General features: G+C 48.3%; 1 protein-coding gene across 2 annotated transcripts in view; it reads right to left on the bottom strand.

Annotated features, from left to right (window-relative positions):
• Positions 1 to 302: 302 nt before the first annotated feature.
• WNT3 (Wnt family member 3) overlaps positions 303 to 15,545 on the bottom strand; it is an 80,334-nt gene continuing 65,091 nt past the window's right edge. For both annotated transcript variants that reach the window (XM_032806564.1, XM_032806563.2), the window contains exons 3-4: positions 3,049 to 3,314; positions 303 to 782 (exon numbers count right to left, since the gene is read on the bottom strand). In XM_032806564.1, the coding sequence (XP_032662455.1) occupies positions 303 to 782; positions 3,049 to 3,314 (746 nt within the window). The remainder of the gene's footprint in view (positions 783 to 3,048; positions 3,315 to 15,545) is intronic.

The raw sequence follows: 15,545 nt of genomic DNA, 5'->3' as shown, positions 1-15,545 counted from the left end.
TAGATACGTGACCTAAAGAGGGTATGGAATGTCTGAGCCGTTGAGCTGCCTGGGAGACATCGGTTAGGTTTGGAGAGCCCACGGCTGAGTCTCTGGTACAGAAGCTAGACTTCAGCTTGCTCTCAGTTTGGCTGTGGTGTTCATGAAGGGGACACTTGCCTCGATATACATCATGGCACAGTTTATCAGGTACATTGTGGTCTTCGGCGCCATCCTGTGACACGAGGCCGCCGTGTGAGGAATGATGCTCCCAAGTTCAATGACGCTGGCCCCCGGCTCTGGCCTAACATCCCCTACGTTAGTTACTTGCAGGTGTGGACATCATAGATGCGGATGCACTCCTGGCAGCTCACGTAGCAGCACCAGTGGAAGATGCAGTGGCACTTCTCTTTCCGCTTCTCAGTCCTGGTGTTGTGGCCACGCCCACAGCACAGCAAGTCGCATCCATCGATCCCGTGGGAGGTGACGTTGCATGTTCTGTCCCTGGTCCCGAAGGAGCCGGTCTCTGGGTTGGGCTCACAGAAATTGGGGGAATTCTCATAGTATACCAGGTCTCGCTCGGTTGGGGGTTTGAAGAGGGCATACTTGGCCCGTAGGGTTTCCACCCAGCCCCTGGACTCACGGTGCTTCTCCACCACCATCTCAGAGGCGCTGTCGTACTTGTCCTTCAGGTAGTCACCAATTGCCCGAAAATCTGGCTGTGCCCACCAGCAGGTCTTCACCTCACAACTTCCTGAGAGGCCATGACACTTACACTTCAGGTGCATGTGATCCAGGATTGTCTGTCCAGAAGACAAGAAGTAGATAGTCAGCCTGGAAGTTCCAGCCCCACCTGCTTGGTTTCAAATTGATCTTTTGAGGTTGCATGGATTTAACCCAACTCTGATCTGAGCCTGGGCTGAAGCCTGCCCACATCTGATTTCTAAATGCCCTCTGCAATATTGCCTATGGACCCATTGCTGCATGATGGCTGCATCAAGGAGCAAGCGTTTGGAGTTAAGGGAGGCAGGAAACATGAATTCCAATCACAGCTTTGCAATAGGAACATAAGACTTGGGTCATCAAGTCCAGTTCCCTGCTATTACAGGCAACCCCATCATATAATCTGGTTCATAAATGTATCAAAATCCATCCTTAAGCCAGGTAGGTCTCTTGGCCCCACTACTTGTTAGGTGGCTGTTCCAGAGGCTCACTGCTCTGTGAGCCCAACAGACTTGCTGTGTGTCCTCAGACAAGTCATGTGTGCCAAAACTCTCCAGCTGACCCCAATTTGGCCTGCCCATCTTGAGATCAGTCATGACCTGCTTTCCAGAAGCCTCAAGCACCAGCACCTCTCCTTGACTTCAACTGGAGTTGCAGGTACTCAACTTCCAAAAAGTGGGACTTACTTGAAAAATGTTGCATAAGCCTCTTTGTTTCCTTAGCCATAAGATGCAGGTAACATCAATTTCCAATTCTGATATGTGTAAAACGCAGTCTTTACAGCCCAGGATTAAATCCTGCTGTCACAAAATCTTGATTTAGATTTATCTGGACTATCCTAGACCAGCCAGCTTTGTTTTTGACATTTGAAGGCTGAAGGAACAAAAATATTTTCTATTGGAGAAGCAGAAGTAACCACATTAAATGTCTGGCCAAATCTGAATATTCAAGACTCTGTACGTCAGCGTTGTTTGGCAGAATAGAGAGTGTTAAATGATGATTCCTGAGTGCCTCTCTGCTGGCTAAAAATCCAACCCCGCCTAGAGAGAAAGTGGCACAATTCTAATCTGCACTTATCTGGGGCCTTCCATCCAAGTGCTTTACAAACACTCAGGGATTTAGACTCATGCCCCTCATATTAACCTGCTAATACAGTTGGGGAAACTGAGGCACAGAGCAGTTAATCGACTCGCTCAATGCCAAGCAGTGAGTCTCTGGGAGAGCTGGGAATAGAATAGTCCTGATTCCATGTGCCACATCTTAACTACCATGACAATCCTTCGTTCTTGTGCACTCAATCTATCAGCCTGGCACAGAAAGAGATGGGGACTTGTCATTCTAAGGATTGGTCTCTGCAAGAAATTTCACGGGGCAAGACCAGCTGCAAAGAAATCAGCTCAGTGTGAAGCAGAAAATCCCTGGCTATCTGTTAAAATCACCAGGCTTTTGAGTTGGGGACATATTGCCAGTTTCTTGAGAGTAAAAGATTTGAGAGTAGAAGAGAAGAGTTAGAGAGAACCAAGCGTTCCCATGTGCAGGTGCTGTTACAGCCTGCAGGGGGAGTAACTCCTTCACTTTGTGTGTTTAATGGTTTAGATGGTACAGCTGGGCAAAAAACCCAACCCAACCCATCATAAATAACCTCTCTGAGTAATGCTGCCTGTTTGAAAATGGCCTGTGAAGAGAATGCAGTTACAATACTCACAAAATTCCCATGTAGCTCAGGACACGCTTTGCCCCAGACCTGGAGGAAAGGGGAGAGCTCCAGTGACCAGCACCGAAGACTGTATCTTAATTTGGATTTCTCCAGCACGTGAAGAACTGAAAACCCTGGCTGGCTTTCCCCTCCCGCTCCCTACGCCACAACACCTTGCCAATGGAGAGTGTGCAAAGTACATGATCACCGTGCTCCACGTTAGTCTTCCAGTTGCTGCCTTAGACGTTAATAATGTCCCTTGCATCTTATCTGCTAATGTGGCCAACGCAGACTTACTGGAGGGCTGCTATCCTTGGAGACTGGGTGCATCAGTGGGGTAGGGCATGGGGGTTGGGGTGGCTAGCTGTGCCAAGTGCGTTACCCCCTGGTTTTAATCTGCTCCAGCCTGAATGAAGAGAGCCGTTGGGTCAGTAGCTGGAGATGCTCGGCTGGTACACTAGGGCTGCATGCATGGCAGGGCTTATTCATGAGTGTACGTGCAGCCAGGGCCTGATCCACCTTCCATTAAAATCAATCGGAGTCTTTCCATTGACTTGGTGGGAGTTGAATCAGGCCATCTGCCTATGCCAGGGAACTACCATACGTGCAGGTTTTGTGGCAGAGACGGGTGGGGTGGGGACGGCACTCACCGTTCTGCCTGCTTCATTATTGTGTCTGTTCATGGCTGATCGGGCATCCGGACGGTTCTCTCGAGCATCTGCAAACTCCCGGGAAACCAGAACGCCAAAGTCAGCATCCTCACTGCAGCCCCCCCATTTCCAGCCATCACCTGGGGGTCCCTTGTGGTGCGAGTCGCAGCCGCAAATGGTGGAGGTGCCCTCAGCACAGGAGCGGGTGACAGCGAAGGCCACGCCGGCCGAAGCAATGGCATGGACAAAGGCAGACTCTCGCGTAGCTGTGAAGAAACAGGATTTTTGTTTGCCAGAAGCTGGGAATGGGCGACAGGGATGATTCCCTGTTCTGTTAATTCTCTCTGGGACACCTGGCATTGGGCACTGTCAGAAGACAGGACACTGAACTAGATGGATCTTTGATCTGACCCAGTGTGACTGTTCTTATGTTCTTGTCCATGGGATTATGTGCTAGGTTAACGTTTAGCTGCTTCCCTTCCCCAAGTACCCACCAACTCCTGTGAATCTTTTCTAAAAGGTTATTTATTAATTTTTCAAAAAAGTAAATCCCAAATCCGAGCAGTTCCCTAATGAGCAAGAGCTAGAGCCAGGGTATAGCCGGGGCAAGGGGGATACTGTGTTGGAGTCGGGCGGTTCTAGTCCCTCTGTGTATGGCATTGGTGAGACTGATACTGGAACCCTGTCTAATTGTGGTGTCCACACTTCAAAAAGATAAGTCTGAACCCTTTCCATTTTCACAAGACTACATGAGTGATTCATGGGCTGGAACAGGTGCCTTTCAGGGAGACACTAAAGGCCCTCGGCCTCTCGAATTAAGCCAAGAAAAGGTTAAAAGTTGCCTTTACCATGGTCTGTGTATATATGTAAACAGGCAAACGCTGTCTGACGATAGGGGACAAATGTATAACAAGATCTAATGGCTGGAAGCTGAATCTAAACATCCAGACTAGAAATAAAGTTCCGTTTTGTTAACGGCGAGAGTGATTAATCATTGAAACAGCTTCCTTAGGGTGCAGTGCATTCTCCATCTCCTGCAGTCTTTAAACCCAGCCTGCTTGTCTTCCAAAAGGACACACTCTAACTCAGCTGGATGTTCCAGGCTCCATGCAGGAGTCACTTGGTGAAATTCTCTGGCTGGGGTAATGCAGAAAATGAGACCAGATGATAAGAGGTGGGTAGGTTCCAAGGCCAAAAAGGCCCATTGTGCTCATCCAATCTGACCTCCTGCATAGCACAGGCCGGAGAACTGCTCCCAAATAATCCCTAGAGCAGATGGGTTAGAAAAACAGCCAGTCTGGATTTAAAAATGGTCAAGAATGGAGAATGGTCCCTTCCAGCCTTAAAATCTCTGAATCAGAGAGAGAGAGTATGGCTGAGGGGCTTCCTGGCAGAACAGCTCCTCACCAGACAGTTCCTCTTTGTGTTTGATTCAAATCTCAAACCTCACCGTCAGGGAAATGAATCTCTGCAACAAAGGAGAAAAAGGGGAAATCTCTTCCCTGAATCAGAGCAAGGGAGAAACCAGAGGACCTGGAAAATAAACTAAAGAGAAGCAATCTTCATATTCTGGGCATTTCATGAGGTTTCAAAAGTAGAACTACCCTGGCTTTGCGTCCATGAATGCTCCCAGAGGCTGAGTGCAAAGAGTTGAACAAGGCAGCAAAAACCAACCTCTGTCCCCCTAGAAAGGATCAGCAGAAAGAAAAGGTCAATTGGCAGCACTGTGGACAGACAGAGAATGGTGATGAGGCAGTGGTGGCTGCAGGGACCAGCGCACAGGATGGGAAGTCAGGCCTGGCTGCTTCCACCTCACTATGTGACCTTTGGCAAGTCCCCTCTCTGGCTCATCTTTCCCCAGCGTAGCAGGTACAGAGGGGGGAACCAGTTCTCTGCAAGCCTGTCAGATCATTGCTGAGCTGTTCCTATTCATTCCCCGAAATTCAGCAACAGCACAGGAGCCTTTTCGCTCCCAGCTCCAGCAAGTCACCATTCTTCACCCTGCTGCAGTTCTAAGCGACCAGAATGCTGCTTTTCCGTGTACTGCACCTTTAAACTGCTGAGGCTCTGCTGCCTGCTCTGTTCTTTGCAGGTTGGTAGGAGGTGCTCAATGCATGCTCTCAAGTCCATGGAGATTTTACTTTTTGGGTTTATTTTTATTTCATTCTAAACTAAAAGTAATTCAGGCTGAAAGTCTGTTTTCTTGTGTCTAACTCAGTGAGCTCTGCAGAGTACTGAAAATTACATGGGGTCATTTTTCACTAGTGCACAATCAAGTCCTTTAAAGAGAAACCAAAGCCTGCTGCCTTCAGACTGGACAAGAACATGCCATTTGCCTCTGTAATTATAGAGGTGTCGTGCACAGACTGTAATTTGTGAATCACTAAGTTTTATTAGAAACAAAATTCATTTGGATAAGTTGTACTCGGGCACATGGAGGTAACTTAGAGACGAGCTGGAGGGCTTGATTCCTGGGGGACGAGGAAAAACTGTGTCTCTAGCTGAGCTAGGAGATTGAGGGGGCCAGGCTAAGCCATGATCTACACTACGAGTTCAGGTCGAATTTAGCAGTGTTAGATCGATTTAACCCTGCCCCCGTCCACACGACAAAGCCATTTTTGTCAACTTAAAGGGCTCTTAACATTGATTTCTGTACTCCTCCCTGACGAGGGGATTAGCACTGAAATCGACCCTGCTGGGTTGAATTTGGGGTAGTGTGGACACAATTCAACGGTGTTGGCCTCTGGGAGCTATCCCAGAGTGCTCCATTGTGACCGCTCTGGACAGGATTCTCAACTCAGATGCACTGGCCAGGTAGACAAGAAAAGCCCTGCAAACTTTTGAATTTAATTTCCTGTTTGGCCAGCGTAATGAGCTCATTAGCACAGGTGACCATGTAGTCCCAGAATCGCAAAAGAGCTCCAGTATGGACCAAATGGGAGGTACTGCATCTGATCACTGTATAGGGAGACAAATCTGTGCTATCCGAACTCCGTTCCAAAAGACGAAATGCTGGAATATTTGAAAAAATCTCCAAGGGCATGAAGGACAGAGGTTATAACAGGGACCCACAGCAGTGCTGCATGAAGCCTACCAAAGAACTTGAAAGGCAAATGGCCGTTCCGGGTCAGAGCCCCCGACTTGCTGCTTCTATGATGAGCCGCATGCCATTCTAGGGGGTACCCCTACAATTACCCCCCCCCGTGCTTCCCTCCTCCCCCACCCCTCCCAGGCTATCTTGGCAGTTATCCCCCCATTTGTGTGACAGATTAATAAGGAATGCATGAATTTGAAACAACAATGACTTTATTGCCTCTGTAAGCGGAGATCAAAGGGGGGAGGGGAGGCCAGTTGCCTTACAGGGAAGTAGAGTGAACCAAGGAGGTGGGTTTTCGTCAAGGAGAAACAAACACAACTGTCACACCATACTCTGGCCAGTCATGAAACTGGTTTCAAAGCTTCTCTGATGCACAGAGTGCCCTGCTGTGCTCTTCTAACCGCCCTGGTGTCTGGCTGCGAATAATTAGCAGCCAGGTGATTTGCCTGAACCTCCCACCCCGCCATAAACGTCTCCCCCTTACTCTCACAGGTAGGGTGGAGCACACAGCAAGGAGTAAGAGTGATGAGAATATTGGTTTTGCTGAGGTCTAACCGAGCTAGTAAACTGCACCAGCGAGCTTTTAAATGTCCAAAGGCACATTCTACCAGCATTATGCACTTGCTCAGCCTATAGTTGAACTGCTCCTTACTACTGTCCAGGCTTCATGAGCCATGGCAGCAAGGGGTAGGCGGCAGGTGCGACCGCGCGGTGCTGCCGGCTGAGAGAGCAGCCTGAGGCAGAAGCCTCCAGCTCACATGATATTCCAGGCAGGACTGAATCTCCATTAGACAAAACTTAAAAAAGAATGACCTGGAGTCACTCCCATTTATGTCTAGGCACCCCCCGACCGACCACACTGAGACCGGCCAGGAGCACCCATGTCTGCCCAGGCACCCCCAACCAACCTAACCGAGGTTGGCCAGGAGCACCCACAGGACGACAACGGCTGGCAGTCGTATTGTACTATCTGCCGTCCGCAAGGCAAGGCAAGGGGATGTTGCTGTGTAGCACTGCAGTACCGTGTCTGCCAGCAGCACCCAGGAGACATACGGTGAGCTGAGTGGGCTCCATGCTTGCATTGGTATGTCGTCTGCACGAGTAACCCAGGAAAAAAGGTGAGAAATGATTTTTTGCCATTGGTTTCATGGAGGGAGGTCTGACGACATGTACCCAGAACCACCCGTGCCAATGTTTTTGCCCCATCAGGCATTGGGATTTCAACCCAGAATTCCAATGGGCGGGGGAGATTGGGGGAACTGTGGGATAGCTACCATGGTGCAATGCTCCGAAAGACGACGCTAGCCTCAGTACTGTGGACCCACACTGCCGACTTAATGTGCTTAGTGGGGACACACACAATCGACTGTATCAAATCGATTTCTAAAAAACCAACTTCTATTAAATTGACCTAATTTCGTAGTGTAGACATACCCTAAACATCTGCAAGAATGGAGAGGAATTAGTCATGGCAGAGCAAGAAGGGATGGGTTAAACCAAGAGAGACTATAGGTACAATGAGTCTGCTAAGGAGGGACCTACCATTCCCATCAATGCACTTGGGGGTAAGGGAGAGACATGGAGGCACATTCCCATCCCAGGTAAGCCAGCAAAAAGTCTGTGGAAGGCCTTGATGCAAAAAGAAACTTTGCAGTCGGGGACGTGGTGGTGGCTTGGAAGCCAGGAACAGCAGGGAGGCAAGGCCCTCGATACCCATCAGGGAGACATGTGCAGAGCAGGCTGCAGCAGGAGCTGGGGAACCATGTGGGGAGCAGGGTGTGACTGATGGACACTGCAGCCAGGAGCAGCTTGGAGCAGGACTTGTGGGGAAGCAACAGAGCTTGGGCAGGGAGCCAGTGCAGAGCAGCCCCAACAAGATACACTACTAACTGATCCTGGCCTGGAACCCTGCCTACGCCTAAAGTAATGGAGTGCAGAGGGCAACCCAGACATTACACCAGGAGAGCTCTAGCCCTCTGCTGGGCCTCTCCCCAGATGTCCAAATAGGAATTGTTCTTTTGACTTTGAGTGGTTAACTATTTAGGCCACTGTGCACAGAGGATTTCACAATCTGTCCCTTTCTTGCCAGCCTTCATTTGGTCAAGTGTCTGAGCGGTTACTGGGGCCCACGAGGGTTCGCACCTATGGGGTCTAGCAATTGAAGTGCTCGTAGCACTTGCCACCAACCTGTGGTAGATCTGGTCACGCTACTGGCGCCTTAGGGACTTGGTGTCCGCCAGGCTTGAGCACCCCTAATAATGACAAAGGTGCTAGCAGTGGAGTCCCAAGGAGAATGGCTCTCAGCGCTGTCATAAGCAGATAGGTAAGGGTTAATTTTCTTTTACCTGTAAAGGGTGAACAAAGGGGGAACCAAACACCAGACCAGAGGTCCAATCAGAGACCTGGATTTTTTTTAAAGTCAGGGAGGGAACTGGAAACTCGGGGTCTTTTTGTTTTCCTCGGCTGTGAGTAAACAAGCTTTTCTTCTAACTCCATCTTCTTTCAAATATTCTACTATCAAGTGTGAGTACAAAGGAACCAAAGTAATCGGCTGTGATGTGCTTTGAGTTGTATTTACATGGGTGTTGATTTGCTGGACTGGTTTAATTGGGCTATCTTTTAAATCAGACTGTTTATTCCTATTTTCTTATAAGCCATATTCCTGTATTGAGTTTCTTAATGCAGTATTATTGTTCTGTATTTTCTTTCTTTTTATATAAAGTTTCTTTTTAAAACTTGTGGGAGTTTCTTTTCCTAGTGAGGCAAAGGGGAGAGGAATTTCTGTGCCCGGAGCTCTGTTATATCTGTGACAGGCTAGGCGGGGGGAGGGAAAAGCCCAAGCTCTGTGTCTTACTTTCCTATTGTCCCAGGGCGGGAAAAGGCTACGGGACAAAGGGAGGGGTGAATCTCTTGTGTGAGCTGACTAGGTTTGAATGCATAGCCTCGGGGAAGCTAGATTGCCTCTCTGGTTGTATTCAAAGGGAATAGGACAGCATCGCACCGGCTAACCCAGGAAAGGGGGGGAAGCTGGGGGATGAGATAGAGGAGACCCAGGGGCTCTGGGTCTTGGAGGGGTCCCCCAAGGAAAGGTTTGGGGAACCCGAGGGGGCCGAAACCCTGGAAAACTTCGGCTGGTGGCAGCGAGATAAGATCCAAGCTGGGTATAAGCTTGGGGAGGTTCACAGTAAGCACCCAGATTTTGTACGCTAAAGTCCAGATTTGGGAAAGAGTTTACCACAAGCGCGAAGGACAAAAAGGAGACGTTTTAAAAATATATTAGGTACAAAAGGAATCCTAACAGTGATATTGGCCCATTATTAGATGGAAATGGTAGAATTGTCAGTTGTAATGCAGAAAAGGCAGACCGGTCAGTAAATATTTGTGTTATATTTTTGGAGGTGGGAGGAGATAATGAGAGGGATGACACACTTTCCACTGAAATATGTCTCAGGCGGATGTTGAACAGAAGCTACTAAAGTTAGTCATTTTTAAATCAGCAGGTCTAGATAACATGAAACCAAGAGTTTTAAAAGAGCTGACTGAGGAGCTCACTGGACCATTAATGTTGATTTTTGATAAGTCTTGAAACATTGGGGAACTTCCGGATGACTGGAAGAAAGCTGATAATGCACCAATATTTAAAAAGGTGAAACCTGATGACATGGGGTAATTATAGGCTTGTCATTCTGACACCTATCCCAGGTAAGGTAATGGAGTGGGTGATATGGGTCTTGATTAATAAAGAAGTAAAGGAGAATAGTATAATTAAAGCCAATTAACACAGGTTATGGAAAATAGATTCTGTCAAACTAATTTGATATAGTTTCTGATGAAATTACAAGTTTTGTTGATAAAGGTAATTGTGTTGATACAACAAAATTAGACTGATATAAGATGTTTCACTTGGTACCACACAATATTTTGATTAAAAAAAATAGAAAACAAAATTAACATAGGACATATTAAATGAATTATAAACTGGTTAACTGAAGAGTCTCAAAGTGCAATTGGAAACAGAGAATCATCTTCCAGCAGGTGTGTTTCTAGTGGGGGGTCCCACGGGGATGGATTCTTTGGCCCTTTGCTATTTAACATTTTTATCCATGACCTGGAAGAAAACAAAATCACCACTGATAAGGTTTGCAGAGAACACACAAACTGAGGAAGTGGTAAATACTGAAGAGGACAGGTCACTGATTCAGAGGGGTCTGGAACATTTAATAAGCTTGGGCATAAGCAAAAAATATGCATTTGAATATTGCTAAAAGTACACCTCTAGGAACAAAGAGTGTTGGCCATACCTACGGGATGGGGGATGCTATCCTGGGAAGCAGCGACTCTGAAAAAGATTTGGGGGTTGTAGTGGCCAATTACATTTTGAGACCTATCAGTTAGCCGGTGAACAGTGCCAGCTGTTGGAAGTATATATGGGAATTCTGAGGGCTAGAGAGGTTATTTTACCTCTATATGGCTCTGTTGATGGCTGCTGGGGTACTGGGTCCAGTTCTGGTGTCCACAGTTCAAGACAGATGTTGAGAAATTGGAGAGGGTTCAAAGAAGAGCCACAAGAATTATTAAAGCCTTCTAGTGATCAGGAGTGCAATCTTTAGCTCAGCAAAGAGAAGGTTAAGAGGTGACTTGATCCCTGTCTATAAGTATCTACATGGGGAACAAAGATTTCAAAATGGGCTTTTCAATCTAGCAGAGAAAGATCTAACATGACCCAGTTGCTGGAAGCTGAAGCTAGAAAAAAGCAAAGTGGAAATGTGTAAATTTTTAAGGATAATTAACCATTAACTTACCAAAGATTGTGGTAGAGGCTCCATCCCTGGTGATTGTAAAATCAGTATTGGATTTGTTTGAGAAGACTTTAGTTCAAATTGGAATTATGTGGGGGGAGTTCTATGGCCTGTGCTATACAGGCATTCAGATGAGATGATCACACTGGTCCCTTCTGGGCTTGGAATCTATGAATTTGGTTGGCAAGGAGTTAAGAGGCAGTTGCCATGGATATGAGATCTACTTAGTGAGTGGAAATGAACAATCCTGATGACTGAAATGTTCCCCTGGGCCCCAAGAGTGGAAGGTCAGTGCGGGTGGGAGATGCAGTGGCCCAACTTCTTACCCAGAGCTTATACTGGGGATGGTCAGGACTGGGCCACCTGGCTCAACCATTATGAACAAGCTGCTTGAATAACTAGCTGGGAAGAGATTTCCAAGCTGGATTTTATTGGCCTGCTGCTCCAAATGAGCAGCCTTCAACACGAGACAAGAAAAAGGGGAATCTGTCACCAATTTTGGCTATTTCCTCCAGCGCCTGGCCACCAAGGAGATCCTGGACTATGACAACCAAATGCAGGATTTACTGGCCAGGGACCAACTTGTGACATGCAGCTGGGGGAGAAATCCGGATAGTTCTTTGTAAGAAGAAACTGAATGGGCTGGAAGAGGCCCTCAGGATTTCTGTGGAGCTGGAACTAGCCATAGAGGCTGCAGAAGAGCAGGGCCTAGCCCCTAGGCACAGGTGTGCAAGGCTGCACTAGAAGACACTCCAGCTAGAGGAAAGACACAGGACTCAGCCCTCCAAGAACTAAGTGAGGGCAGGAGAGTGAAGCAGTGTGAAAGGGAACCCTGTAACCCAGCAAGAACCAATAGGTGGTGGTGGGAGAGAGAGAGGGATGAAGGAAGCAAATGAACTTTGAAAGACCCTGAAAGTACCCATAGGAGGTACTGGGCAGACCTACAATGCTGGAGGTTGAAACCACAGGCACATCCTGTGGGAATACTCACAGCAGGGTAAGGCCTGGAGGCAAGACATCTCCCAAGGACAGGAGCCAAGGGCCAGGCCTCATCTGCAGACCTGCAGAGTCACAGTGAGAGACAACAGCTGCCAGTGAGATCAGGTCCATATGCTACATCACTAGTGAGATCAATGGACACCCACTTACAATTCTGGTAGGCTCCAGAGACAGGTTTCCATTGCATACTCACAATCATGACAAAGAGCTACCCAAGGAAACTGAGAAAGTTAAGACCTTTCAGTGTGGTACTCCAGGTTGCAAATCAAGCTTAGTTTAAGATCATGGGAATAAGGCAAAGAGCTGTCACTCAACTGGCTGGCAAAGGCTTGTTGGTTCTGCATGCTGAACCCAGCCAGTGACTACGGGCAAGTAGAGCTGCACCAAGATGACCGACAGAAAACGGCAAGGACCATCAACCAGAGCCTCTCTGAGTTTGAACTCTGCCTTTAGGCCTCTGTATTGTGTCTGGGCTGTTCCAAAGGCTGATGGATGTCATGCAGAGAGACTGCAGGGCATGCCCTGCCTAGTGTAACTTGAATGTTGTCACTGTGAGGTGGCTTGAGGAGCATCTGCAGAAGCTGGGAGCTGTGCTGGAGAGGCTATGTGAAGCCAGCTTAAAAGTGAAACCAGCAAAATGCATCTTTTCTGTGATAAAGTAGATTACTGGAGACATGTGATCTCAAAGAATGGCAGAGCGAAAGACCTGAAAAAGGGAGACGCCATCTTATCCTAGCCAGTGCCACATTCTGTCACTGAGTTGCAGAGTTTCATTAGCTTGGGTTTATACTACCAGGGGCAGATGTTTGAGTGGATTATCCCATACCGAGAAGCCATTCTGGAACTAAAGTGGAGGCTCACATCTTCAACAATACTGGCCTACCCAGATCCCCCACTACGGTTTGTCCTAGACACCCATGCAACTGAAGTTAGACTTGGCGCTGTCTTGGCTCAACCATATGGAGACCAGGAAGGAGTAATTGCGTGGATCAGCAGGACCCTGAACAAGGACGAACAGAATACTCCACAACTGTGAACTGCTGGCACCAACCATTTCCAGCACTTCCCCCTGGGGAAAGCTCTTAAATCCGAATCCCCCTCACACAAGAGAGTCTATCATTTCCATGAACCCCAAGGACAATTGGCCCAATAGTGCAAGCAACTAGCTCAGTACCAGCACTGTCCATGGAAACAGCACACGAATGCTGATGCCCTGGCCCAGAGACTGAGCCTAGGCAGGGCCAGCTACGTGGTCAGGATGGAGAAATGAAAACCTGCCAGCCTAGCAGCAGCCATGACACCAGCAGGAAGGGTCACTGCAGTGGGTTGGAGGCTCCAATGCAGACCCACAATGATGAAGGAGGGACAAGCCACAGACCCCGTAGTGTCCCAGCTAAGGTGCTGGAAGGAAGCACGGCTGTTGGCTCTGACAGAAGAGGCACTGGCAGGCCCAGGTGTACATACAAGCAGGGAAGCCTGGCCTGACTTGCACTTAGTGTAGGGGTAGGCAACCTATGGCATGTGTGCCGAATGCGGCATGCGAGCTGATTTTCTTTGGCACTCACACTGCTCGGGTCCTGGCCACTGGTCTGGGGGGCTCTGCATTTTAATTTAATTTTAAATGAAGCTTCTTAAACATTTTAAAAACGTTATTTACTTTACATACAACAATAGTTTAGTTATATATTATAGACTTATAGAAAGAGACCTTCTAAAAACGTTAAAATGTATAAATGGCACACAAAACCTTAAATGAGAGTGAATAAATGAAGACTCAGCACAGCACTTCTGAAAGGTTGCTGACCCCGACCTAGAGCAAGGCTACTGGTTAGGCATTGATGGGAAGTGGAGAACATAGAATCATAGAATATCAGGGTCGGAAGGGACCTCAGAAGGTCATCTAGTCCAACTCCTGCTCAAAGCAGGACCAACCCCAACTAAATCATCACATGGCCCCGGGGGATTGGTGCCTGAGATTCAGAAGGGGTTATATAGCAGCACGATGTGGGGAGCTTTCCCAAAGGGTTCAAAGACAGCACCACAGGCCTGGATAGCGCAGTCTGTTAGGGGCTGAGTAAAGTTTTCCTATATCCGGGGAGCCCATAACACAGCACATCCTACACACACACTACCTATGGTTCCCACCCAGCTGAGCCAGCCTCTAGGGAGGGTAGCTATGGCTGTTCTGGGGCTCTGTCACTGACAGTTGATACACCCTCACTATCGCAGACTACTTCTCCAACCAGGCCGAGGCCCAGCCACTATCTGAGCAAGAAGCACAGACGTTGCTGAGGTGTTTGTCGGCCAGTTCAGCACACCTCACTCCTTGCATGCTGACCAAGGGTGAAACGGGTGTTATTTTCACAGCATGGCCCTTTGAGCCACCAGATTGCTGATGACGGGCCTGGTCTTGCTGCATATCCTGTTTCAATCTCTTCATCATGTGAGGGTTTGGCACACATCATTCTAGAGAGCTAAAATCTGGCTTTAATACCTGTGACAAAGTTCCTCCATTACCTTGGTGGGTCCTCCGCTTATTGGCAGTTTTGCTCACCACACAGATTCACTCTCTGGGTCGGGAAACAGCCCAGAGACCTTCCCTTCTGGTAGAAGCCCCAGTCCAGATCAATTCCTCCTGTGTTTGATCAGGAGTTGGGAGGAACCTGGGCCACCCTCTACTCCGGGTTCCAGCCCAGGGCCCTGTGGACTGCAGCTGTCTAAAGTGCCTCCTGGTACAGTTGCGTGACAGCTACAACTCCCTGGGCTACTTCCCCATGGCCTCCTCCCAACACCTTCTTTGTCCTCACCATCGGACTTTCCTCCTGGTGTTTGATAATGCTTGTACTTCTCAGTCCTCCAGCAGTGTCCCCACTCACTCTTGGCTTCTTCATGCCTCTTGCCCCCAGTTCCTCACATGCACTTCCTCTCCTCCGGCTCCCTGGCTCCCCCTTGGCCTGACTGGAGTGAGCCCTTTTATAGCATCACGGTTACTCTTAGCAACCAAACTTGTCGTCTCATCTACCATCCTTTAATTCTTTACTCACTGGGTCCCGTGTCAGGCTTTCCACTATGTGAGCTTGTGTGGGGCTGGGGGCTTGGTGTCCTGTGCGCACCACACCCAGCCCAAGAGAAATCTCTTTCCCTGATGCTGAGCAAGCCAGGGCAATCTGACATACTCCCTGTTGCATGGTGACTTTGCACCAAACCCATCTGGGGCTCAATACTCATGCCTCAGCCCAACTAGTGTAAAAATCCTCCCATCTACTGGACCACCAGTACTACATAAGCAATTCTCATTCTATTCAGCAGACGAGGGCAGTGACAACAACCCACTAACACTTAGCCAATGCGTTATCCTACTTGGCACCTCTCTAGTGCCTCTCCACCGGGGCTCTCCACACCATGCTTGCAGCTGCGAAGAATGCAGAAAAGAATGCACCATAGCAAGGAAGCCGGCCATGACTCAGAGGTTGAGATTTTGCGTGTATGACACTATGCAGCACAAAACAGAAAAAATAAATGGTTTGTAAGAGTCAGGTGAGCACCAGATGCAAAGATAAAGCAGCAGCACCCAAACAGACAGGAAGTTGAATGCCAAATAG

The sequence above is a fragment of the Chelonoidis abingdonii genome, chromosome 21 (assembly GCF_003597395.2).
Source record: "Chelonoidis abingdonii isolate Lonesome George chromosome 21, CheloAbing_2.0, whole genome shotgun sequence".
In the NCBI taxonomy this organism is placed as follows: Eukaryota; Metazoa; Chordata; order Testudines; family Testudinidae; genus Chelonoidis; species Chelonoidis abingdonii.
Note: the sequence above shows the minus strand (reverse complement) of the source record. Positions and strands in the feature narration are given on the sequence as shown.